Source organism: Odontesthes bonariensis, chromosome 5 (genome assembly GCF_027942865.1).
Source record: "Odontesthes bonariensis isolate fOdoBon6 chromosome 5, fOdoBon6.hap1, whole genome shotgun sequence".
NCBI lineage: Eukaryota > Metazoa > Chordata > Actinopteri > Atheriniformes > Atherinopsidae > Odontesthes > Odontesthes bonariensis.
Genome location: NC_134510.1, coordinates 40,313,674 through 40,339,714, shown reverse-complemented (window position 1 = coordinate 40,339,714; position 26,041 = coordinate 40,313,674). Strand labels below are relative to the sequence as shown.

The window sequence follows — 26,041 nt, the reverse complement described above, 5'->3', positions numbered from 1 at the left end:
GTAAAAGTTCCGTACCCTTCTCCATGTTTGGTGGATCCGCCGATTACTTTCTTTTCCGGTTCCACAGCAGACAGCAGCAGACTTTTACAAAATAAAAGCCTGTTAGCAACAGACTTTTACAAAATAAAAGCCTGTGAGTAACAGACTTTTACAAAATAAAAGCCTGTGAGTAACAGACTTTTACAGAATAAAATAAATAATAAAAACTGTGTTAATGTGCGATGAATTATTTATCTGCGTTAAATAATTAACGAGTTAACTCGATAATAACGAGTTAACTCGCCCAGCCCTGGTTAAATACTTTTTTCCTTGTTGCTTTAGCTCAGCAGCTCAGAGCTCAGGGTGAAATGCTAACACAGACGAACGTGCAACTGGCCGTTAGCCAGTTTTCTGAGCGTCGTTTTCGTTGTTGCGTGCAGAGGGAACGCGCTCCATTGCCTCCACGAAGTGAAAGCTTGGCTACAGTTGGATGAAGGAAGGTTTTCATCTTTAACTTTTGCGTCGTGTTAAACAACGAAAACCTCAACGTTTCCTTTAGACTTCAACATTAACGCGCTCATCTCGCCTAAAACGCTGTTTTTCTCCTGTTTATCTCCATGATACCGGTGAACATTCTCAGTGAACCAGCTGCAGAAAAGTGATTCAGCCCAGTAAAACACACCGTAAAAGGTTACAGTAAAGAGCTGTTTTCTCGTGATAGCACACGGCGTGTAGCACCTTTAGCATTCGCATTAACAAAGAACAAAAGACAGTAAACATGTTCAGTCCACAGGAGGTCGAGCTGCCCGGCAGCTGCTGCTGCCGTGGTGCTCAGGGGCCAAACGGCCTGGAAGACTGGTACTCGCTGGGCACTTTGGGCTTGATGCCCTTGCTGTTGTAGTAATCAACCACCTGGTTGGGCACTTCTGCTAGCACGCTCTTAGCCAGAGCGGCGGGGGAGGCCTGAGGGGGAGACAGAGGGAGGGTCAGTCATGCTGTGGAAGGGAAGAACAGAGTTAATATGACTCAGCCGTCAGATTTTAGACCTTTCGTCTGACACTGGTGGCATGAATCTGAGCGAGTGGCCATGACTTGTGGAGTCCCCCAGGGGTCAATTCTCGGACCTCTTCTGTTTAACTTGTATATGCTCCCTTTGGGTCAGATATTGCAGACCTTTAAAACGTTAAAACACCAGTAACAGGGAAAGGTGGTCACACACCTGATCAATAAGATGGCTGAGCTTAGAATCTTTAAGTTCAGGGACATCCGACTTTTTAAAAACTGTTTTTACCTCAGTAGAAAGTGATCTCCTACAAATACAGTAGTTAACAGCTCACTGGCATCAGGCATTTTTCCCAAGTCACTAAAAACAGCTGCCATTAAGCCACTCCTAAAGACGAGAACTCTAGACGCTTCTATGATGAACAACTACAGACCTGTCTCTAATCTCTTTTTTATATCTAAGATTATTGAGAAAGTTGTATTTAACCAGCTCAATGACTTTCTGAATGAAAGTGGAAGTCTTGATAACTTTCAATCAGGCTGTTGCACAGGCTGGAAAACTGGGTTGGACTTTCTGGAGCGGTCCTTAACTGGTTCAGGTCCTACTTAGAAGGCCGGAGTTATTTTGTTACAGTTGGCAGCTATGATTCTGAGCGAGTGGCCATGACTTGTGGAGTCCCCCAGGGGTCAATTCTCGGACCTCTTCCGTTTAACTTGTATATGCTCCCTTTGGGTCAGATATTGCAGAACTTTAAAACGTTAAAACACCAGTAACAGGGAAAGGTGATCACATTCCTGATCAATAAGATGGCTGAGCTTAGAACCTTTAAGTTCAGGGACATCCGACTTTTTTAAAAACTGTTTTTACCTCAGTAGAAAGTGATCTCCTACGAATAGTTAACAGCTCACTGGCATCAGGCATTTTTCCCAAGTCACTAAAGACAGCTGCCATTAAGCCACTCCTAAAGAAGAGAACTCTATGATGAACAACTACAGACCTGTCTCTAACCTCTCTTTTATATCTAAGATTATTGAGAAAGTTGTATTTAACCAGTTCAACGACTTTCTGAATGAAAGTGGAAGTCTTGATAACTTTCAATCAGGCTGTTGCACAGGCTGGAAAACTGGGTTGGACTTTCTGGAGCGGTCCTTAACTGGTTCAGGTCCTACTTAGAAGGCCGGAGTTATTTTGTTACAGTTGGCAGCTATGAATCTGAGCGAGTGGCCATGACTTGTGGAGTCCCCCAGGGGTCAATTCTTGGACCTCTTCTGTTTAACTTGTATATGCTCCCTTTGGGTCAGATATTGCAGAACTTTAACATCAATTATCACAGTTATGCAGACGATACACAACTTTATGTGTCTCTGTCACCGGACAGTTAAAACTCAGAGGGTAAGAAGCAGCCAGGAGCTGCTGATCAATGCTCTGATTAACTGATCATTGGTCAGTGTGAGCAGCTCTATAAAAGCATGTTAAAGGTTAAAGGTCACCCCAAGGTCAGAAACCCAAGAGCTACATCTCAGACTCTGCAGGCCTCAGTTAGCATGTTAAAAGTTAAAGGTCACCCCAAGGTCAGAAACCCAAGAGGGGGGTTCACTTAGTTTCTCACTCACTGCTTCTGTGTTTTGTCTCAGTTTCTGTTCCATAAATAATGAGACAGTGTGACATGTTGTATATTCTGTCCTTTAAAAAAAGAAAACTTCTAACTTCTAACTTCCTTGCTGTATATTTCCTCCCAAGCTGCTCGTCTTCGCCTCGTTCTGCTGCCGTCGAATGACAATCATTTCCTTTTGTAGCCAAAGACAGAAACTCTGATTCATCACTGATTAAACCCAGAAGGAAAAACATGTCCACACGGGGAAGATGAATCTCTGCTGCAGCCGCTCTGTCAGTCACAGTCTGAGTGGTTAGGGAGCGAAAATTAATTTGAGGGAAATAAGGAATTTCACGCTTAAGATTGGCTGGCAGGTTGCCACCTCATCCTCCCTCCTGACAGGAGAAAAAACTAATTTCCTCAATAACTAGAATCTCTCATGTCGCCCTCTTCCTCCCTCAGAATGCTCCGATCATGAATTTTAAACTCTTTCCTTTCTTCTCTTCTGGGTTTATTGCTTTCCGGAGTTAATACAGGATCACACAGCTCCATCCAAACACTCCTTATTGTACAAATGAACACGCTATCTACTTCCATAGACATGTTTAGCCTCTGAACAACAGATAAATTAATAGTTATTCACAAAGCATTCAACACCATAAGATGATAAAGAGTTTTACAACAAAAAAAACTTAGCCTGAAACTGAAATAATTCCGATTAGAGCTGAAATATTAAAGGGAAACTTAAGGCTTTGAAAAAGCAAACAAACAGAAACAGTTCTAGTTGAGCGGAAAAAAAGCAGAATTTTAGTGGAATTGTGTAAATTAAATTTGGTGTATTTGTTCTCTAAAGGCTTCTGATCAAATCTATCCGATTGGACATTTGAAAATCCAAGATGGTGGCCATTTTTTTTCAAGATGGCTGCTAAATTAGCCTCCAAAAAGCTCCTTTGTTTGATCCTGGTGGCCATTCCTATGTTTTCAAGCATGGTGAGTTGGATTTTGTGACTTCAAATAGGGTAGAACACAGAAAAAATAATTTTGTAAAACATTAATATGAGTATTTATGCCCAATAAATAAATATGTTCAACTTATGATGTCCATCCAATGTTTAAATTAAATCTTAAATTAGGCTAGGCTACATAGAAACAAGTTTAGCAAACAATTATTCAAACAATTATCCAAGATGGCGGCCATTTTTTTTCAAGATGGTTGCTAAATTAGCCTCTAAAAATCTCCAAAAAGTAGTTGATTTCACGTGCCGACACTGAGTGAACTCACATGTTTGAAGTTGCGGAAAGGGACGAACTGGACGATGTCCCGGAGGACGGGCTCTCCTTTGGGCGACCGCAGGATCCCGTCGTCGCCGTCCAGCATCTGCATGTCGCTGAAGTCGGCGCTCCCAATCCCAACGATGATGACCGACATGGGGAGGTGGGAGGCCTGGACGATGGCCTCCCTGGTGTCCGCCATGTCGGTGATGACGCCGTCCGTAAGGATCAGCAGGATGAAGTATTGCTGTCAGGGTAAATATATAAAAATCTATGGTCAAACAAGCTCCTCCCCTTTTACCCCAGCACACAAACATGCTGTTTTCGATGGACTTTCCAAGGCCTCAGATTCTGTAGACCTAAAACAAATATCATGTGATTAAAGTGGCGATTATCCCAGTTCGTCCTCTCAGCCTGAACCTGCCGTCCTGCAGTGGTAAGGCGCCCCGTTAATGATCATCTAGCCCAGAATTCCTCATTGTGCGGCTCCTCAAGCTTTAATTGGCGGCTCCCACTCGCATAGTAGCTTATAACAATATGGTAACAATAACAATACATTTTCAAATAACACACAGCGAATACTGCAAAGTATTAGGTATTTTTATTAAGTTTGCGTTTTTGTAGTATTAAGTATTTTAATTTTGTAGTATTAAATATTTTTATTAAGTTTGCGTTTTTGTAGTATTAAGTATATTTATGAAGTATTAATTAAGGCTTAATGGTGTTTCCTAAAGGGGGCTTTGTTAAACCTGGCAACGCAGCCCGCTTAAACCACCGTCACATTGACCACAGAGCACGCTAGCTCCTTTAGCACGAGATGCAGACACAATGGATCGGTTTTTTATTAAAAAAGGGCAAAAACCAGCACAAAAACCATGCTCATCCTGAATGTCTCACTATGATAACAACAACAAACTACAAATACAACATGAAGAAAGTCAAGAACATGCACGCCAGCTTCCCCTCATCCCAGTATTAAGGTAAATGTGGTCTGAATTGAAAATATATTGGCTGTGTTGTTTCTTTTTTTATGATGTTTTATATGTAGAAATGCATATTTTCTAAAGGGGACTTTAGTATGTTGTGGTAAAAGTGACTCTTCCCTGGATTTGGCTCGGCCAATGTGGCTCTGGTGAAAAAAAATAGTGAGTATCATTGATCTAGCCCTTCAGCTTGGGCACTGGACTAATGACCGCTAAATCCTGCATATCTCCAGTAGAAGAGGGGATCCTTACCCCTGCAAAACATTGGGGAAGGTCAAAGGGAAGGACCTGGGATTGGGCCCAAACGTACCGTAAGTAAGACGGAAGTGTTTTCAAAAGCTTAAAGGCAGGGTAGGGGATCTTTCTCTGGAACATTTTTTTACATATTGCTTGAAATACTCTTCACACCCCCATTGCAACCAATTAATTAAAAGTTTTGACACAAATATGAAAAGTTTTAGTGGCCTCTAGAACGTACAATCTAGGAAAAACACTATCCAATCATACTGAACGGACCGTTAACGATGATTGGATTCTGATGCCGTCTATCAAACTGCAATCTGCTCCTCCCTCCCCCTCCTCCCCCCTGTGCGCGTACCCTGCTCCGTGAACGAATTACGCGTCCAGAAGCTTGGCAGGAAGCTAAACTAGAGCCAGCTTGGCTAGCACCTAGCATTATTAAACGTATAGTTAGCATATACTAAATACTAAATACGGCAACGATCGATGCTTGCTGTCAGAACAGCGCTCGTGCACCTTCGTGCTCGTTCATGTACTCTAGAGGCGTGCCTTCGGGGGGAAAGTGAAGAAAAGGGTTGGGACTTTTTACCGGTGTATTTTCAAAATGCAGCTTTGCTGGACTCAAAATCCAGGATCTCCTACCCTACCTTTAAGTTTAAAACCTGTCACAGAGGTAAGTCAGTGGTAGCTTTTGCCCTTTATCAGCTGTGATGGGATAACAGGGTAAACTGGAGATATCAAGTTGGTGGTTCCAGTTCCTGGCACCATTGGCTGAAGTTTTCCAACACAACTGTGAGGAGCTACAAATGCATCCTTTCTCACCATGGCCTCTTTGGTATGGACCTCCTGTGAGGCGGTTTTTGCGACCTTCTGGATGATGGGGGCGATGTTGGTGGGTCCGTAGAGCTGCAGCTTGGGTAGGCAGGCCTGGTAGGCCTCCACCACGCCCTGGATACCTGACAAAAAGAGACCGAGAACCCACAGAGTCAAAGCTGGCAGCCAGATGTTGGGACACTGGGTTAAATAAAACCCCTGGCAAAAATGATGGAATCACCGGCCTCGGAGGATGTTCATTCAGTTGTTTCATTTTGTAGAAAAAAAGCAGATCACAGACATGAGACAAAACTAAAGTCATTTCAAATGGCAACTTTCTGGCTTTAAGAAACACTAAAAGAAATCAAGAAAAAAAATTGTGGCAGTCAGTAACGGTGACTTTTTAAGACCAAGCAGAAGGAAAAAAATATGGAATCACTCAATTCTGAGGAAAAAATGATGGAATCATGAAAAACAAAAGAACGCTCCAGCACATCACTAGTGTTCTGTTGCACCACCTCTGGCTTTTCTAACAGCTCGCAGTCTCTGAGGCTTCAATGGACTTAATGAGTGACAAACTCTTCATCAATCCGGCTCCAACTTTCTGATTGCAGTTGCCAGATCAGCTTTGCAGGTTGGAGCCTTGTCATGGACCATTTTCTTCAACTTCCACCAAAGATTTTCAATCGGATTAAGATCCGGACTATTTGCAGGCCATGACATTGACCTTATGTGTCTTTTTTCAAGGAATGTTTTCACAGTTTTTGCTCTATGGCAAGATGCATTATCATCTTGAAAAATTATTTCATCATCCCCAAACATCCTTTCAATTGATGGGATAAGAAAAGTGTCCAAAATATCAACGTAAACTTGTGCATTTATTGAAGATGTAATGATGGCCATCTCCCCAGGGCCTTTACCTGACATGCAGCCCCATATCATCAATGACTGTGGAGTCAGTCAACTTTATCAATCTCATTGGAACGGCACCAAACAAAAGTTCCAGTACCATCACCTTGCCCAATGCAGATTGGAGATTCATCACTGAATATGACTTTCATCCAGTCATCCACAGCCCACCATTGCTTTTCCTTAGCCCGTTGGAACCTTGTTTTTTTTCTGTTTTGGTGTTAATGATGTCTTTCGTTTAGCTTTTCTGTATGTAAATCCCATTTCCTTTAGGCACTTTCTTACAGTTCGGTCACAGACGTTGACTCCAGTTTCCTCCCATTCGTTCCTCATTTGTTTTGTTGTGCATTTTCGGTTTTTGAGACATATCGCTTTAAGTTTTCTGTCTTGACGCTTTGATGTCTTACAGGGTGTTGACCGTTACTGACTGCCACAATTTTTTTTCTTGATTTCTGTTAGTGTTTCTTAAAGCCAGAAAGTTGCCATTTGAAATGACTTTAGTTTTGTGTCATGTCTGTGATCTGCTTTTTTTCTACAAAATGAAACGACTGAATGAACATCCTCCGAGGCCGGTGATGCCATCATTTTTGCCAGAGGTTGTATAAACAGCGTTGAACCCCACATTTATCCATTTAACTGAAAACAGAGAAAACTACACAAAACAAAGTGGGAACACGTGGTTAAAACAGTTGGGAAATAAAGAGTGGAGTTAAAAGCTGTAGGCAGAATAGTTCAACTCAAGACGTGCACGTAACCCATCGTCTGTAGGTGCATCAAAAGATCAAAAACCTGCATCTGCAGCATCTAATATGCTCAGTTAAATAACGGCAAGAAGAGCTGATGCAACGCGGTGGGAACTCCTGCCACAACCTTTCTGAAACATCAAGTTCAAAATGAGCAGATTTGTTTTTTAAAAAACAACAAAACGTGTCTTATTTTCCGTTAAATATAGGTTCAAATGATTAAAAGTTGTGTTCTCAGAGCTGTTTACTGTTCAGCAGTTTGGGTTAATGTTGGGGTAATGTTAATGTTCGTGTTCGAACCCGTCTGAGGGTGTTTGGAGGTGTCCCAGCATGGCCAGAGGCAGCACTGATGGGATTTTAGTGTCTGAAGGTCACTGAAACACATGTTCAGACTTAATTAAAAGTGTTGGTGCTGAAGAATCTCTGAGCTCATCGATGACCTTTAGCAGCCAAAAGCGCAAAAGACCTTCGTCTGAATACAATCTGTGCCCCATTCAGCCTGTAAACATGGAAACAGAGAGAATCTGCGGTTAGCAAGCAGCTCTGATGCTATTCGCTAACTAATAGCTGCTAAAACTACATTTTCTCTATCTTTTTCTGCACATCTGTTCATTTGAAACGGTTTGATGTGATTTAATGTGATCAAATTACAGCTGTTTGTAAAGTAATGTTTACTTTCTCCTGTTTAGATGCTGCTAGCTAATCCGTCCCCCTTTTCAAGCTACTGTGCTAAGCTAGGCTAGGCTAAGCTAGGCTAACTTCTCCCAGACAACCCTTCCAAAATGTCTGTATTTCTCCTGATATAATTTGTTTTTTAATTTTACAAAACATTTGGTCTATTTAGCTTAGTGTTAGCTTAAATGTGGGGCAAACTCCATCAGCTGCTCTCATTACGAATTTATGTGCCAGTTTGTTGATTAATTGGCTCAAGAGAGTCAGACAATATTAAGAATTTTTTCTAAGCTAAGATCAAAATTATCGTGAGGCGTAAATACCAAATTATTAGTTTTGCATTATTTCAGCTCAGACTTTCTATCAAGCCGATTTATAGCTCAAAGTTAGCAACTGGGTCAAAACATTTGTTATCTGTGTTCAATCTGAAATTATTTTATCAGCTGATTTTCTATTTTCATCCATCAATAAAAGCCCTTCTATCCAACTTTATCACGTGACAGATTGTTTAACACCTACAATGTCCCATAACGTGTGATATTTTAGAATAAATTAGGGCTGGGCAACGATTAAAATGTTTAATCTAATTAATCACATGATTCCCCTGATTAATCACGATTAATCGCAAAAGTAGTGTATAGCTTTTAGCATTTAGCTTTATTTTAAATGTGCTGCCATATGAATGAAAGTGCCATAACATTTGTTGTGCAAACACACTTTTAACATCAGCATCTTTCTGTAGTTTTTATGTAGAAGCCTCGCTCCACTGTCTGTTTCCTTGAATGACTTGCTGCTATCAGTTGTGTGTTTTGCCTTTAAGTGATATTTTAGACTGGAACTACTACGCTGAGAAGACAATTCAACTTGGCAGAGTTTACAGATGACTTTGGTTCTGTCGACTCCGCCGTCTGGAAGAACTTTAACATGAAAATGGCCGAGTAAAAGTTCCGTACCCTTCTCCATGTTTGGTGGATCCGCCGATTACTTTCTTTTCCTGTTCCACAGCAGACAGCAGCAGACTTTTACGAAATAAAAGCCTGTGAGCAACAGACTTTTACAAAATAAAAGCCTGTGAGCAACACACTTTTACAATAATAAAATAAATAATAAAACAGGGGTGGTCCGTGGCGTAGTGGGCTGAGCAGGCGCCCCATGTACAGAGGCTATAGTCCTCGCTGCAGCTGGCCCCGGTTCCAGTCCCGCATCGGACGGCCCTGTGCTGCATGTTGTTCCCCCTCTCTCTGCCCCCTGCTTCCTGTCTCTCTGAACTTTACATTAAAGGCACAAAAGCCCCCCCAAAAAAATAAATCAACAAAATAAATTAGGCATTTTAGGCGTTACCCAAATAAAATATTTATCAGCGTTAAATAATTAAGGAGATAATAACGAGTTAACTCGCCCAGCCCTAGTGTAAACCACTATTTAGCAGTTAAGTGTCAATAACTTAACAGTTTTGATATGCATATACCCTGCAACAAGCAACTAAACAAAACAGTAGGATTGTGAAACCGGTTTGCTTTTGACATGAAGACAAACACGAGTCGTTAAACCTTCTGGTGAAACGAGGCTTAACCCACGTGGAGCTGATGCTTCACTTAAAAAAAGTAAAAAACAGAGAGTTTTCTGGAAAACTTTAAACTTTTCTCAGCGTCTAAAGACATAAAAACCTGTGAAAGAAGATAAAGTTTGTTGGCTTTGCCTTCCTTTTTGTTTCAGAGCTCAGCCCTGATCATGTTGATCAAACAGCAACATAAGACAGACTCTGTAATCTTCCTTTCTGCTCTGAGGGCTTTGCTTTTAATGATTCATACAGTTTAATGTTTTTATGTTGGAAAGGGAAATTAAGATGAAAGAAGCTATGAAAACATGTTTTTTTTTTCTCTCTCCGGACTCTTAGAAACAATCAATTATTTAAGCGTTAATGTCTGTTTGCCAAGAGGCTCTGAGTTATCATACAGGCCAAAGGGAAGTGAGGTTTAACCAGTGATAACAGCTGATATTTATGTAAATGGAAAATAAATTAGAAAAACTGGTTGGACATTAAATGGCTGCTATCAGAATCCTTGTTTTTATATCCTGTGTGAACTAAATGATGCTTTAAGATGTTCCTGTGTGACATATTGTTACAATGAGGGAACAAAACAACCAAAAAGGCACAAAAAGTTGTACAAAATGTAAAACAAAATCGAAAAGAGATGCAAAAAGTAGCGAAAACAACAAAGTCCAAACAAAAAAAAACTGCTAAAGTTGCTAAAAAATAAATAAATAAATTGGACTCAAAACAGACCAGAAACAACAAAGAGATGCAAAAAAACCACTAAACTAAAATCTAAAAGAGACGTGAAAGTGATGTAACACGACCACAAAGCCAAACTCTGAGCCTTCCTTCTGGGGGCAGGTGGAGCCATGTTTTAATGATCTGTTTGAAATATCAGAGCTTGAATAAGGTCGGCTGGACTTCTTCTTCTTGGTTCTTGAAGATGTTTTATCTCTCATATGAAAGGCTTCTTCAGAGGCGGCCTCAGGCATCACCTCGCAGCTCCTCCAGAGCAGCCGTAACGCACTGCGACCAAAGCATGGCTGTTCAGGCCGGTGGGTCCACATGTGACCTTAACCGATGACCCTTTCATTACTAAGCTTTACATCTGAAGCCTTTCAGAGAGAGAAACATCTTCAAGAAGAAGAAGAAGTCCAGTTGCTTTTATTCAAGTTCTTAGAATCTGGCTGTGTTCCAAACTGCATACTTCTCCTACTTCTCCCACTACTCCTACTAACTTTCTGAGTTAGTATGCGAGTTTGAGTAAGCGAGAAGTTCCCGGATGCATACTAGATTCTCTGAAATGTTGGGTATGCATCATGAGGTTACTACTCATACTCAAACTACCCAAGATGCAACGTGACGTGACGTCGCCGATCGTCATTTCCTGTCAAAACGGCAGTTTCAAGCTAGCTACAACGAGGGTAGGTTCACTTCCTGTTTTCAAAACAAAAGCACCAATTGTATGGTAATGGCTTTCCCTATGATAAAAGGCAACGGGTATTTTATTTTGTGAAAATAACCGGAAGTGCGTTGCTCACTGCGGCTAGCTTTAGTAGCGCCGAATTCGTGGGAACAAAATTATAAACAGCCGGTATTTTGTCAGGTTTTCAACACGTTGGGGATCTAAACGACTACTTTCTCACCTGAAAATGTTTCAAATGTTGCTAAAGTTTACAGAGTTTAGAGCTTAAGAGAAATCAGCTTCAGGCCGGCTGATTTCTGCTCGGGCAGGAGCGAAATGCATTGTGGGTAAACGCTCTGCATACTGTCTGATCGATGAGTATGCAGTATGCAGTATGTAGTATGCAGTGTGTAGTATGCAGTATGCAGTATGTAGTATGCAGTCTACAGTATATAGTATGGAAGTATGTAGTATGCAGTATTTAGTATACAGTATGTAGTATGTAGTATGCAGTGTGCAGTATGTAGTATGTAGTATACAGTATGCAGTATTTAGTATACAGTATGTAGTATGCAGTATGCAGTATGCAGTGTGCAGTATGTAGTATGTAGTATGTAGTATACAGTATGCAGTATTTAGTATACAGTATGTAGTATGCAGTATGTAGTATGTAGTATGTAGTATGTAGTATGTAGTATGCAGTATGTAGTATACAGTATGCAGTATGTAGTATGCAGTATGCAGTATGTAGTATGTAGTATGTAGTATGTAGTATGCAGTATGTAGTATACAGTATGTAGTATGTAGTATGCAGTATGTAGTATGTAGTATGCAGTGTGTAGTATGCAGTATGTAGTATACAGTATGCAGTATGTAGTATGCAGTATGTAGTATGTAGTATGCAGTGTGTAGTATGCAGTATGTAGTATGTAGTATGTAGTATGTAGTATGCAGTATGTAGTATGCAGTATGTAGTATGTAGTATGTAGTATGTAGTATGCAGTATGTAGTATACAGTATGCAGTATGTAGTATGCAGTATGTAGTATGTAGTATGCAGTGTGTAGTATGCAGTATGTAGTATGCAGTATGTAGTATGTAGTATGCAGTATGTAGTATGTAGTATGCAGTATGCAGTATGTAGTATGCAGTATGTAGTATGCAGTATGTAGTATGTAGTATGCAGTATGCAGTATGTAGTATGCAGTATGTAGTATGCAGTATGTAGTATGTAGTATGTAGTATGTAGTATGCAGTATGTAGTATACAGTATGCAGTATGTAGTATGCAGTATGTAGTATGTAGTATGCAGTGTGTAGTATGCAGTATGCAGTATGTAGTATGTAGTATGTAGTATGTAGTATGTAGTATGCAGTATGTAGTATGCAGTATGTAGTATGTAGTATGCAGTGTGTAGTATGCAGTATGCAGTATGTAGCATGTAGTATGTAGTATGTAGTATGTAGTATGTAGTATGCAGTATGCAGTATGTAGTATGCAGTATGTAGTATGCAGTATGTAGTATGTAGTATGCAGTATGTAGTATGCAGTGTGTAGTATGCAGTATGCAGTATGCAGTATGTAGTATGTAGTATGTAGTATGCAGTATGTAGTTTGCGGTTTCGAACACAGCCTCTGTGTTTGAAATATGCTGCAGAGATAAAAACACGACTTTTTATTGAGTTACGTTAAAAAAGCCCACAGCTGGGGGTCTTTGCTTCGTTAAAGCTGTTTGAAGCATTAAAGTTTTGGACTTTGGGCTCTTCTTTTGTTTCGAGTTTAACACACCTGCTCCTTATCTGCTCTTTCTGTACCTTTGTTGTTCTTATACATCCAGTTTTGTACTTGTTGTCATGTCATCTGTCCAGTTATCTTGTTCTGTTTCCAGCCTGCTTTACTTCCTCTGGCTTCACACCCAGTCTGAGTCTGAGAAGTTCTGTGAGTTTAGTTGAATGGAAACCGAAATGATGTTCTGACGCCTTATTTTCCTGAACCGAACCAATCTCCACCCGTAGAGCTCAAGTTTGGACTTTTAAATTATTTAAAAAACATCTCACACTGCTGCTGCTGCTAAGTTAAAATGTGTTTTTATAAACATAATGAATCATAATTTCATACCCTTTTTAATCACGAGGGTCCAACTGTGGAACTTCTGCTTTTATTTCATGAGTAAGACTGAGAAAAAGTGTAAAAATCAAAGGAAAGTTGAAGGATTTACTGCTTTGTGTGGCTCCTGGACTTCCTCCTAACACTAAAACACAAACCTCCTCTTTCCAAACAGGAAATAACATTATATATATATATATATATATATATATATATATTATGTATATATATATATAATAGAGAAATACTTTATTCATCCCAATTTGGGAAATTGTTGTGTTGCAGCAGCATACAGTAAAAGATATGAAAACAATTAAAGTAGTAAAAACAAGCAAATAGAATAGAATAAAATAAATATAAAATAAAATAAAATAAAAATAGTGAATAAACATTCGCTATGTACAAATCGAGTTTTTTGTTTTTTCTTGTTTTATATAATATATATATATGATATATATAATATATATGTAACATAAACAGACTGCAGCAAACGGAGGATCGGGAGCTGGAGGCCGCCATCGGCTCCTGCATCATCGGATCGATGGCGCTCCATCAGCCGGCAGACTCGACACCATCAAACTAATCCGCACATCAAAGGTTTCCCTCAACGCTTCGACTTCTGAGGCTCGGTGTCAAACATTTGAGTCGTTTTTCTTTCTTTCATTTTGTTGCAGACGCCACCAAATCAAAGCTTCCTTACCTGCGCACTCCGGGTTCTCCTCGTTAAAATTCACGGCAAAGTCGTGGGAGACCTGCAGAGAAACGGGAGAAACGGGAAGTTTTGATCTCTGATCAGAGAAGAAGAAGCGCACACTTACAGAAACACTTTCAACCATGAAATAAGCTCTTCATGCCTCCGTGGTTTTCCTCCTGCAGCCGACTCCAGCTCAGCTCGCAGGTGAGCTTCTGTCCTCACTGGATCATTAATCCAGTTCTTATTTAAAATGTTTACATGTTCTTTCTTGTTTTCTTTATGGTGAGACACTTTAGGCAAAAACAGTGATTGTTCATGAAGTGGTCAATTTTTAGATTTTGGGCCAGTCTACTCCTTCAATATGTGTTATTTCAAAACATAAATTAAAATGTTTGTTTCACCCAAATTTACCAAAATGAATTCCCCTATTTAAATCTTTAAATGCCGTTTTTGTGTTATGGGTCATTTTTGACCCATGAATCATAAAAACATTTAAACAGCAGAAAAAAGTTCAGGTTTTTTTTCCCTTTAAACATAATTAATTCAGAAGTAATTACTTCACATTTATATGATAGCAATAATAAACCTTTATTATGTAAAAGAAAACTGAGAAAACAAGAAAACTGTTGGTCCAGCTGACAGTTGGTTTGTGGTAAAAAAAAAAAAGTGTAATCCTGAAAACTGGTGATTGTCTTTTTGTATTGTGTAACAAAAAATGCATGATAAAAAATGTATTGAATTGAGTTGAATAGATAAATAACAGGTGGTTTCGTCATACAAAGTAGATTTTGGATTTAAAATTCAATTAAGTTGCTTTATTTTGGGGCTTTGGTAGGGCGGCTCATTTCTGACCCGTAGGACAAAGGGAGTAAACACAATGTTAAGACCTCACAAGGGTTAAACGTATCAATAAAGCTGCAGCATCCAGAAGAGAAACATGAAACCGGTGCCAAAAATATCCATTAAGAGATTAACAGGCCAACGGAAGCCGCTCCGGAAGATAATCGGTCTCCATGTGTTAAAATGGTCAAATGGTGCAGTAAAAATGAAGACTTGGACTCTAGAGGAGGTTACATCCTCTGTGAGGTGGCCAAAGATAAACCAGCACTGGGACCTGATACCTGCTGAGTCTGAATAAAAGGAAAGTAATGTGGTAACCAAGGTAAAACACCTCAACCTTTACACTCAGTGGGGTCACATGGCTCTGAAAGGATCGGATTATTGGCTAAATTACAATCAGACTGAGTTATTATATTCATGTAGACACCTTAATCTGACTAAGAATCGGATCGGATTAAGACTATTAAAACTGTGATTATTTACAGTCAAAATCTAGGGCGTAGACAGCAGCTGACCATATTTCTACAACAGAGTTATAAAAGAACACGGCTAGAATCAAACTTTATGGATTAAACTACGAAACAAAAGATACAAAAGGCTCATCCAGAGTGACACGTCTGTGTGATGCCATCACATCCTCAGGAAGAGGTCAGCAGGAAAACAGCCTGCAGCTGAGAATCGAAGGTGAAACCATGGATGAGGAAAGCTGATTTGATAACTTTTATGATATGATCTCCCAGATTCCTCTGATCTGTGACACTCAGTGGGGTCACATGGCACTGAGGATTATTGGCTAAATTACAATAAGATTGAGTTATTAAGTGCATGTAGACACCTTAATCTGACTAAGAATTGGATCGGATCGGATTATTGACTAAATTACAGTCAGACTGAGTTATTAAGTGCATGTAGACACCTTAATCTGACTAAGAATTGGATCGGATTATTGGCTAAATTACAGTCAGACTGAGTTATTAACTCTTTCGGTGCCATTGACGTCTATAGACGTCAATTTAAAAAAAAACGTTCACTGCCAAAGACGTCTATAGACGTCAATTGCGTTTTTTAACGGAGCAGGCTGGGGGACAATCTAGCGGAGTTCGTCACTAAATCTTAGGCTTGTAAACACAAAACAGAGAATATACTGGCAAAATTACCCGCTAGGTGGCAGCAGTGCCACTATGCACAAAAAAAAGCTCGTTTTCTCCATTTTTTGGGTCAAACAGCTATTTTTGGTGAAACCAACCTAGAAAGCGAAAGGAAAGAAAACGGCGCAATTGGAAAGAAAGCGAAAAGAAAGAAAATGAAAGGACAGAAAACGGCGCAAATGGAAAAAAAGCGGAAAGAAAGCGAAAGGCAAGAAAGCGAAAGGTAAGAAAACGACGCAATTGGAAAGAAAGCGAAAATAAAGCAAAAGGAAAGAAAATGACGCAATTGGAAAGAAAGCGAAAAAAAGAAAACAACGCAATTGGAAAGAAAGCGAAAAGAAAGAAAGCGAAAGGAAAGAAAACGATGCAATTGGAAAGAAAGCGAAAAGAAAGTGAAAGGCAAGAAAAGAACGCAATTGGAAAGAAAGCGAAAGGAAAGAAAGCGAAAAGAAAGCGAAAGGCAAAAAAACAACGCAATTGGAAAGAAAGCGGAAAGAAAGCGAAAGGAAAGAAAGCGAAAGGAAAGAAAACGACGCAATTGGAAAGAAAGCGAAAGGAAAGCAAAAGGCAAGAAAACAACGTAATTGGAAAGAAAGCGGAAAGAAAGCAGAAGGAAAGAAAACAACGCAGTTGGAAAGAAAGCGGAAAGAAAGCGAAAGGAAAGAAAGCGAAAGGCAAGAAAACGACGCAATTGGAAAGAAAGCGGAAAGAAAGCGAAAGGAAAGAAAGCGAAAGGAAAGCGAAAGGCAAGAAAACGACGCAATTGGAAAGAAAGCGAAAGGAAAGCAAAAGGCAAGAAAACAACGCAATTGGAAAGAAAGCGAAAGGAAAGCAAAAGGCAAGAAAACAACGCAATTGGAAAGAAAGCGAAAGGAAAGCAAAAGGCAAGAAAACAACGCAATTGGAAAGAAAGCGAAAAGAAAGCGAAAGGAAAGAAAACAACGCAATTGGAAAGAAAGCAAAAAGAAAGCGAAAGGAAAGAAAACAACGCAATTGGAAAGAAAGCAAAAAGAAAGCGAAAGGAAAGAAAACAACGCAATTGGAAAGAAAGCGGAAAGAAAGCGGAAGGAAAGAAAACAACTCAGTTGGAAAGAAAGCGGAAAGAAAGCGAAAGGAAAGAAAGCGAAAGGAAAGAAAATGACGCAATTGGAAAGACAGCGAAAGGCAAGAAAACGACGCAATTGGAAAGAAAACGAAAAGAAAGAAACCGAAAGGAGAAACAAACAACGCGATGGAGAATGCTCTGTTGGGCATCGAGTTTGTGCAACAAGCAGCTCATCACAGAGCAAATGTAGAGGGACGTAGCTTCATCTGGCTCTGCGTTCTCCATCTTTCTCCAATGCCTGAGTTTGTTGTTGTTGTTGGTGGTGAAGAGGTCAACAGGAAGTGGCTCTATTAGCAACAGCTGGAATGGGTACAGCGCCACCTATCATACCGGGGTATGACACGCTTTGTGCCTCTGATCCCATTCATTCACCGCCTTATATCCAAGGAGAATTACCCTCGCTCCGACCGGCAATACGGACCAAACTCTGACACCGGTCATACAGAGACCGAACAGCCCCTATCAAGGGGTCCGGCACTCCATACTCCCGGAGCACCCCCCACAAGAGTCTCCGAGGGACACGTTCCAGGGACGAGGTCTGTGTTGGGGACACATTCCAATAATGAGGTCTGTGATTTAAACTTGTAAAAAAACCCTTTAAAAAATAGTTCCTGAATAAATATAAAAACACTTTTTAGTCCGATTTGATAACTAAAAGCGACACCCACATCTCCGTCTGTTGTGTCCATCTCTTCCTGTCTGACTCCAACAGGTCGAGGCTGCCCCCCCACCCCTGAGCCTGCTTCTTGTTACCTGTGTTATATGTGGGCTGAATGGAGTTAATCAGCAGCGTTGTTGTGAGCTGCTGTGACTGCAGCATCAGACCAGGCGCTACATGGCATCATGGGAGAGGAAATGAGGAGGCAGAGGGGGGTACAAGTGAACCGAAGGCCCCCCGGGGCTACGAGTGCAGGGAGACGGAGGTGTAATCACCAGCTAGGTCAGCTCGTGCACGCTGGGAGAGACGGCGAGCTGAGCAGGTAATTACCTTGTAGTCAGGAGGGATCTGAGCTCCGAAGCCGAACGCCGGGAACATTTTGTCACTGAAAAAAAAAAGAGAGAGAGAAAAATCTGAAGTTATAAATGGAAAATGGAGGAAGAGGAGGAGACGTTCATGATTGGCTACGAACAAAGAGCAAAGAAACGTCTTCTGATTGGCTGAGATGTGATTACTTCCTCCTCAGGTAATTCAGCTGCTTATTGTTGAACTCCAGCTAACTTTATGGTAATGAGCTATGACGCGGTTCGGCGAAAACCAAAGACAATCCACAGATTGTAGGGGTCCGACAATCCGCGGGGTTCGCGGAAACAGACGTGTAAACTTTTGTTCCTAGTTCCTACGTCCTTTAAACATGGCTACTGAAAAATGAATCGCCGCGGTGTCCGCCCACCAGATATTGTACAACCCCACAACATTTGCATATCGGGATAATAACAAAAAACACGACGCGTGGTTGAGACTTAGTGAGGTGGTTGGAGAGTGGAGTGGTGAGTTTGTTTGTGCGCTATTTTTGTTTTTGATGAAACGATTTATTCATTTCGCGCCACGTAGTTTGCTGCCAGCTTTTGTCTACGGATACTTTGCATTATTTTGTCAATGCATTCTCCTTTCTTAAAAGCAAAGTACTGATGCAAGGTGATGTTAATCGTTTGTTTTTTATTTAATTAATTTTATTAATGCTTCAATACAATAGTGTAGTAACCCCACGCATACCTTTCTCACTGCAATTAAGTTTTATTTCGGATTTATTTCGGATTTTATTTCGAATTTAGTTTATTTTTCACAGCTGCCTCTGCTATTCCTGCTCTTCTCAGGTGTACCTAATGTAGTTTTACATCATTTGTAACGTGATGTATATCGTGTATAACAAATTGTAAATAACAACACGTTTATTCGTGTCCCTGCTCTCTCTTTCCTCCTTTTTCGCGGGGGTGCTGCACAGCCGCAGGGCTTTTAAAAATGGAACATTCTAAATGTGACGTCACGAGCAAACAAAGCAAATTCTCAAGCGAAGCTTCTCCAGCTACCTCCGCTACCAGGTAGCGTAGGTCGCTCTTGGTGTACACGCAGCATTAAAGGGACAGATTCTGCTGCACAAATCTACTCAAGTAAAAGTAAAAAGTATAGAGATTTAAAACTACTCCTAGAAGTATAATGTTTTCAAAAACGGAAGTAAATGTAACTCGTTACTACCCACCTCTGCTTGTATTCAAAGCCTCTTTCAGGTATGCCTTTTCGAGGTTTCGTGTCACGTGTCAGAGGCAGAAGGAGGGCTTGAAGTTGATCTGAGGGGGGCAGTAACTGAGCTGGTTACTCTCAACTCTAAATATCGCTGCTGGTTTCCTGAGCTGTGCTGATGGACTAGCAGGAGGAAGGTGAGGCTGATGGAGAAGTCTTTTCTTTACCAACCTATCGTAGTCCTGGCAGATCTCCCCCACAGCCACCAGAGCCTTCAGGTACTCGTTGGGTTGGTACGGGTGGATGTAGTGCAGAGAGCAGCTGTTACGAGGATCTCCGTTCGAGGCTGTGAAGTCGATGGCCACCTGCAGAATGATGAGCAGTCCCACGTTAAACAAGCTGATGTGCACTGTTAAAAGGCTGTTTCACACAAGGACCAGATGTTTCTCAGTAAATGTAACGAAGAGAATTTAGTTCACCTCCATGAAATTCAATAAAAAGACAGAAATAGTTCTTTAAACTGAAGGCAACTACGGAAGCCTAGAGCGGACGTGGTACGTCCGCGTCTTTGTTTTTAAATAAAGACCACGTCTTTATTTTTCTCTTCTTTGGTGTCATGTCCTGCAAACTGAAGTTTAACTGGAGTTTCACTTGAAATAAAACATGAAAATAAACTGCCATCAAGGACTTTATGTTCCATAAGTGCATCTTAAATTGAACATCCTGCATTTAACTTTATTATTACAGTATTATTACATTTAGTTCTGTCTCCAGCAGCCAGCTGCCTAACAGGCTGTGAGCAGATGTACCTTCTTTAGTTTTTAGTTTTGTCTCACCAACTCTCTGCCCAACGCTTTCATCAATATCTAATTCATTTCCAAATATGAACGGTTACCCAGCAGTGATGAGACACTTTTCTAATTCCCGCTCCTTACTGGCTTTTTGCCAGCCCAACTGCGATCAGCTACAGTTGCTCTGAAACTACATCTGTGTATATTGGACTCTTATTAAACCTTCAGCTCTTTTGCACAGCACAAACAACCTGGCTTCAACCTCAAATGCATTATTTAGGTTGTTTTATCAGGGAGTTAGAGCTCCGGTGCAAAGATTGATGCTCTAATTCTGTTTCCTCTGCAGTTACAGACGTTTTTTAAAAGAGAAACGACTCAAACTCAAGGAGCTCCACGTTGCTGCAGGAGGCAGCAGATCCCTGAGGAACACCAGGATTCAAACCCAGTAGGTGGGCCTACGGTACTGTTTACAGGCTGCAGGGGCTGTTAGTATTAGTTTATAGAACATTGGAATACTTGTATGACAGCAGATTGTTTCCTGATGAAGAAGAAACGTTCAGCTGAGGAGATGTAGACCCACCAAGGACTGAAAGAAGGAGATATTCTGCATGGCCGTGCATAAGAGCTGCACACGATGCAAAACGTGTGTTTTAAAGGACAGACGTAGGTATGTAACACCCAGTGGCAGAGATGGGGACTCGAGTCACTGTGACTTGGACTCGAGTCGACTCGAGTCGCTGTTTTGATGACTTGTGACTTGACTTGACAAAAAATAAAAGACTTGAGACTCGACTCGGACTTGGAAGTTAAAGACTCGGCACTTGACTTGAGACACGATGACTTGAGAGTTATTCAGTTCATGTTTTCAGTTTGAATATAAAATTAATAAATTAATTTAAAAAATAACGTGGATTACCCGGTAGGAGCGCAGGCTGAGAATGGCGTCCTGATTGGATCCCTACCCTGTCAATCAGTCATGCTGATTTTTGTTGGGTTTTTTAAATATTTTTTGGGGCTTTTTATGCCTTTAATGATAGGACAGTTGGAGAGAGACAGGAAGCAGGGGGCAGAGAGAGGGGGGAGACATGCAGCAAAGGGCCGTCCGGTGCGGGACTCAAACCGGGGCCAGCTGCAGCGAGGACTGTAGTCTCTGTACATGGGGCGGCTGCTCAGCCCACCACGCCACCACATACCTTAGTGTTTATTGGAGAGAACAAACTCACATCAGATATGCATCAACATGGCAGCGGACCGAGTCATTGTCTTCGGCTTTCGTAATCACCATTTTGACGGCAAAAGACGAACAGCACAGTGCAAGACATGCAGCATCAACATCTCAGACAGCCAGACGACAACTTCCAACTTTGTTCCTCATTTCAAGATCCAATCTGACCAGGAAGTGCTCGTTAAATTAGCTAATATTATCCTGTTAGCCTAGTCAGTAGTTAGCTAACGTTAACTTGATATGATACAGGGTGGACAGGTTGGACACATTGGCCAATGATGTTTACTGACAGTTCCTTATATCTTTGTGTTTTCACTTTATTAAGATCAGATGCTGCAGGTAAAATTGCAATAATAAGGTGACTTTGACTTTGACTTGCCCAAGAAAAAATTACTTGAGACTTACACATGTGTGACTTGGTCCCATCTCTACACATGTGGGGTCACATGGCGCTGAAAGGATCGGATTATTGGCTAAATTACAATCAGACTGAGTTATTAAGGGTAATTCTCCTTGGATAAATGACGGTGAATGAATGGGATCAGAGGCACAAAGCGTGTCATACCCCGGTATGATAGGTGGCGCTGTACCCATTCCAGCTGTTGCTAATAGAGCCACTTCCTGTTCACCTCTTCACCACCAACAACAACAACAAACTCAGGCATTGGAGAAAGATGGAGAACGCAGAGCCAGATGAAGCTACGTCCCTCTACATTTGCTCTGTGATGAGCTGCTTGTTGCACAAACTCGATGCCCAACGGAGCATTCTCCATCGCGTTGTTTGTTTCTTTCTGACGGCGACAACAACAGGAATATCGTCTCCTTTGACTTCCGGGTCACGACCCCGGGAAAACATCTGGAGCATGCGCAGAACGCAAAGTCTGATTCACCACGAGCTTCAGCGTCTACAAGCAGGTTTAGAGTGACTTTCAACCCAGTTATCTCGGGGTCTGAATCCCATCCGATCCAGTTCTTAGTCAGATTAAGGTGTCTACATGCACTTAATAACTCAGTCTGATTGTAATTTAGCCAATAATCCGATCCTTTCAGGGCCATGTGACTCCACTGAGTGATTCAATCAAGATGGCCACAGACGTCGATGGATTTCCAAATGGGCACAAACCACCAGAAGATGCAACAGAACCAACAAAATGCCTCAAAACAATCCCAAAGAGGCAAAAAGCGACCACAAAAAGATTTGAAATCTTCAGATACAGAGACAACAACGAGTAATACAGACAGGCTGATTTCTGAGGGAGATGAAGCTGATTCTGTTCTCCTGTCTCACTGAGACGTGTTTAGACAGTTTGGTCTAAAAAGTGTTGAAACACCGAGTGGGTTGTGAGTTAAATGACTTCAGTTTCCCCCGGGGATGCAGAACGGCTCAGCCTGTGTCACTGTTCCTCCTCTTTCACGTTTAAACGAGCTTCTTCAGGCTCTGCGCCTCCTTTCTGAAACGCTTCGGAGGAAAGAATCTGCTGACTGACGAGTTTGTGATGAAACTTTAAAGAGTTCGGGGAGATGGAGGCGGCTGCGACGGGACGAGCTTCATGTTTACACGTGTTAACACGGCGAGACGCCAGAGTTCTGCAGACGTGTAACGCACTGAAGTCTGAGTGTCTTTGATTCAGTCCGGTTTCCTCCTGGATTTCAAGTCTCGTTGGTTTGCAGTTTGGTTCTTTTTCTGTTTCTGACGTTTCTTTTTGCTTCGGTGTCACAGTGAACTTTTAGCTTCTGGGACTCAGACTGGTCTAACTGGTCAGATCCCGGGTGTGTGCTAACTGGGACACGGAGGCGGCTCAATGTGTTGCCTTGGTTACAGTTTCCATGGTGACATGGACAGTGAAGCAGGATGATGACCTGTGTTTTTTTTTTTTTTTTTTAGATGAGGTCTGAGGTCATTTGTGAATGTGTGTGTGTGCACGTGTGTGCACGTGTGTGTGCTCTCACAGTGAACTGTATCTGACAGCCTCCCATGATGTAATCCAGGAACGAGTGCATCTTGATGATCTGCAGACAGAAAAACAAACCGTGTGAATAAAAATGTTTTGGATTGTAGCATCAGGTTAGTTCACACAGACACACACACACACATACACACGCACACACACACACACACACACACACACACACACACACACACACACACACATGCGCGCACACACACACACACACACACACACACATACACACGCACACACACACACACACACACACGCACACAGGATTTTGGACCCCACAAAGACACAGGGCCCCACTTTGTTGGTGTCCTCCCTGTATTAGGACCCTCCATGGTACGAAAAACAACTTCACACACACACACACACGCACACACACACACACGCACGCAACACTCACACTCACACGCATACACACACACACTCACGCACACACACATACACACACACACACACACACACACACAGGATGTTGGACCCCGCAAAGACACAGGGCCCCACTTTGTTGGTGTCCTCCCTGTATTAGGACCCTCCATGGTCACATAAACAAGTTCTCACACACACACAGAAACACACACACACTGTTTACAGTTTACAGTCGTAGCAAACAAACAAAGAAACAGATGAAAAGTGTCAGAACCAACGGTGGGAAATGAAGACGCAGACGAGGCCTCATACTGAAAGCATGTTTACCTTACAAAGAGTGAGAAACAGCAGCTACATTATGTGTCTTCTGTGGCAACCAAAACAAACGCACACTTCAGCAGAAACTCAACATCTAACTTGAGGAAACATGTAGCGCTAAGTTTCCTAAACTCGTTTTTCCCCCCATGGATAGGTGAATGTTTGTTTTTTAGGTTACATATGGGTTACATATGTTTTAACCATTTCCTAAGTCTCTTTTATTTTTTATCGAAGTACTTGAATTTATCTGGATTATTTTAATTTAAGCCATTTTGTAATTAATTAATTCATTTTAATTTATTTTATCAATTGTATGAACTCTAATTCACCTAAAGATGATTATTTAGTATTTTTGTCTGTCTGATTGAATGCTTGTGTTAACAAATAAATCAGACGTTACTCAACAGTTACTCAGTACTTGAGTAGTTTTTTCACCTTTTTTACTCTTACTCAAGTAATTATTTGGATGACTACTTTTTACTTTTACTTGAGTCATATTATTCTGAAGTAACAGTACTTTAACATGAGTACGATATATTCCGGCTCATCCTGAAGCCAAACTCTCTCTCCCACATTCTTTAAACTTTGGTTGTTAGTTGGTGGATGGAAAAACTCCTCCTCAGTCTGCATCCCATCACCAAGAGCTACGCGCCTTCATGTGGTCGTAGAGAGGACGGACAACATCTTTACTGCTTTAATCAAACAAAACACAGAAACTACGACTGGGAAATCTAACCCAAAGTCACAAAATAAAACTGAAAACCCACAAACCCTGACAGTCTTTGGCAGTTTGGGGTATTAATGTGCTTTCAATGAGCTTTATGTGTACTTTTCCCTCTGCTTTGAGCCGTTATGCTAACTCAAGCTAACGTTTGTGTTAGCGGTTAGCCGTTATGCTAACTCAAGCTAACGTCTATGTTTTAGCGGATAGTCGTTATGCTAACTCAAGCTAACGTTTGTGTGTTAACGGTTAGCCGTTATACTAACTCAAGCTAACCGCTAACACACAAACGTATGAAAAAGTTCAATCTGATAAAAAACAGAGATTATTATCAGATTTATTTTTAGATGACAATAGGAAACAGTAAAATAGTTATGACATTAATCACGTGTCTGTATTTTAAGGCTTTTCTCCACATTTTCAGACAAAGTCAGTGAAATTGTTGTGAGTTGGAAAAACAAAAACTATGAATTAGAGGTTTTCTTCTTTTTCTTTGATGATTTTTCAATAATAAGCAGCCGCACTTGTCTGCAGTTGAATTACCTGAGGAGGAATTAATCACATCTCAGCCAATCAGAAGACGTTTCTTTGCTCTTTGTTCGTAGCCAATCATGAACGTCTCCTCCTCTTCCTCCATTTTCTATTTATAACTTCAGATTTTTCTCTCTCTTTTTTTTTTTTCAGTGACAAAATGTTCCCGGTGTTCTGCTTCGGAGCTCAGATCCCTCCTGACTACAAGGTCGCCGTCTCTCCCAGCATGCACGCTTGTTAGCATTTAGCCGTTATGCTAACTCAAGCTAACGTTTGTGTGTTAGCGGTTAGCCGTTATGCTAACTCAAGCTAACGTTTGTGTGTTAGCGGTTAGTTTTTTCACCAAGCACTTTTTTACTCTTACTCAAGTAATTAATTGGATGACTACTTTTTACTTTTACTTGAGTACAATTTTTGGCTGCTCTGCCCACCTCTGGTTATGATTAGGAAAACGGTTATTTACGCAGCCTCATTCCCAGCTCAGAGAACCCTGCCCTCTGATAGAATGAGATCAGAGGAAGTATTCATCAGTGAAACCTCGTTCCCTGCCGGTCGATCCGGCCCGTAAACTCGCTCTCATTCTGTCGCCTCCACACAAACTCGCCTCCAGCTCCTGAAACATTACGTTTCCACGTCCTCCTGCCGCTCATCTGTCGAGTGTAAATTACCTCTCAGCTTCTTCGCAGCTCAGTAATTTGTTTCTACACCTCGCTCTTTTCGAGCTGCCGTTTAAATCATTTGGAAGCAGAAACGCCTGTCGAGTGTCATCAGCCTAAATGTTATCTGGCTTTCATTCGGCAGCGGGAATCCCCGGGCTCCCCCCCCCCCGCTCCCCCAGCTCGCCATCTGAGCGCCTTTCAGCGCCGCCTGGCAGGAAATGTCAGGTGAAACGTTCGGTTCTTTCTAACAT

At 41.3% G+C, this 26,041-nt stretch overlaps 1 protein-coding gene across 1 annotated transcript in view; it reads right to left on the bottom strand.

The window, feature by feature from the left end:
- Positions 1-213: 213 nt before the first annotated feature.
- Positions 214-26,041, bottom strand: part of cpne4a (copine IVa) — a 90,177-nt gene continuing 64,349 nt past the window's right edge. Inside the window, exons 9-15 of the mRNA XM_075466868.1 lie at positions 23,188-23,247; positions 19,453-19,586; positions 18,031-18,085; positions 13,956-14,007; positions 5,894-6,027; positions 3,859-4,095; positions 214-942 (exon numbers count right to left, since the gene is read on the bottom strand). Coding sequence (XP_075322983.1) covers positions 811-942; positions 3,859-4,095; positions 5,894-6,027; positions 13,956-14,007; positions 18,031-18,085; positions 19,453-19,586; positions 23,188-23,247 — 804 coding nt within the window. The 3' untranslated portion in view covers positions 214-810. The remainder of the gene's footprint in view (positions 943-3,858; positions 4,096-5,893; positions 6,028-13,955; positions 14,008-18,030; positions 18,086-19,452; positions 19,587-23,187; positions 23,248-26,041) is intronic.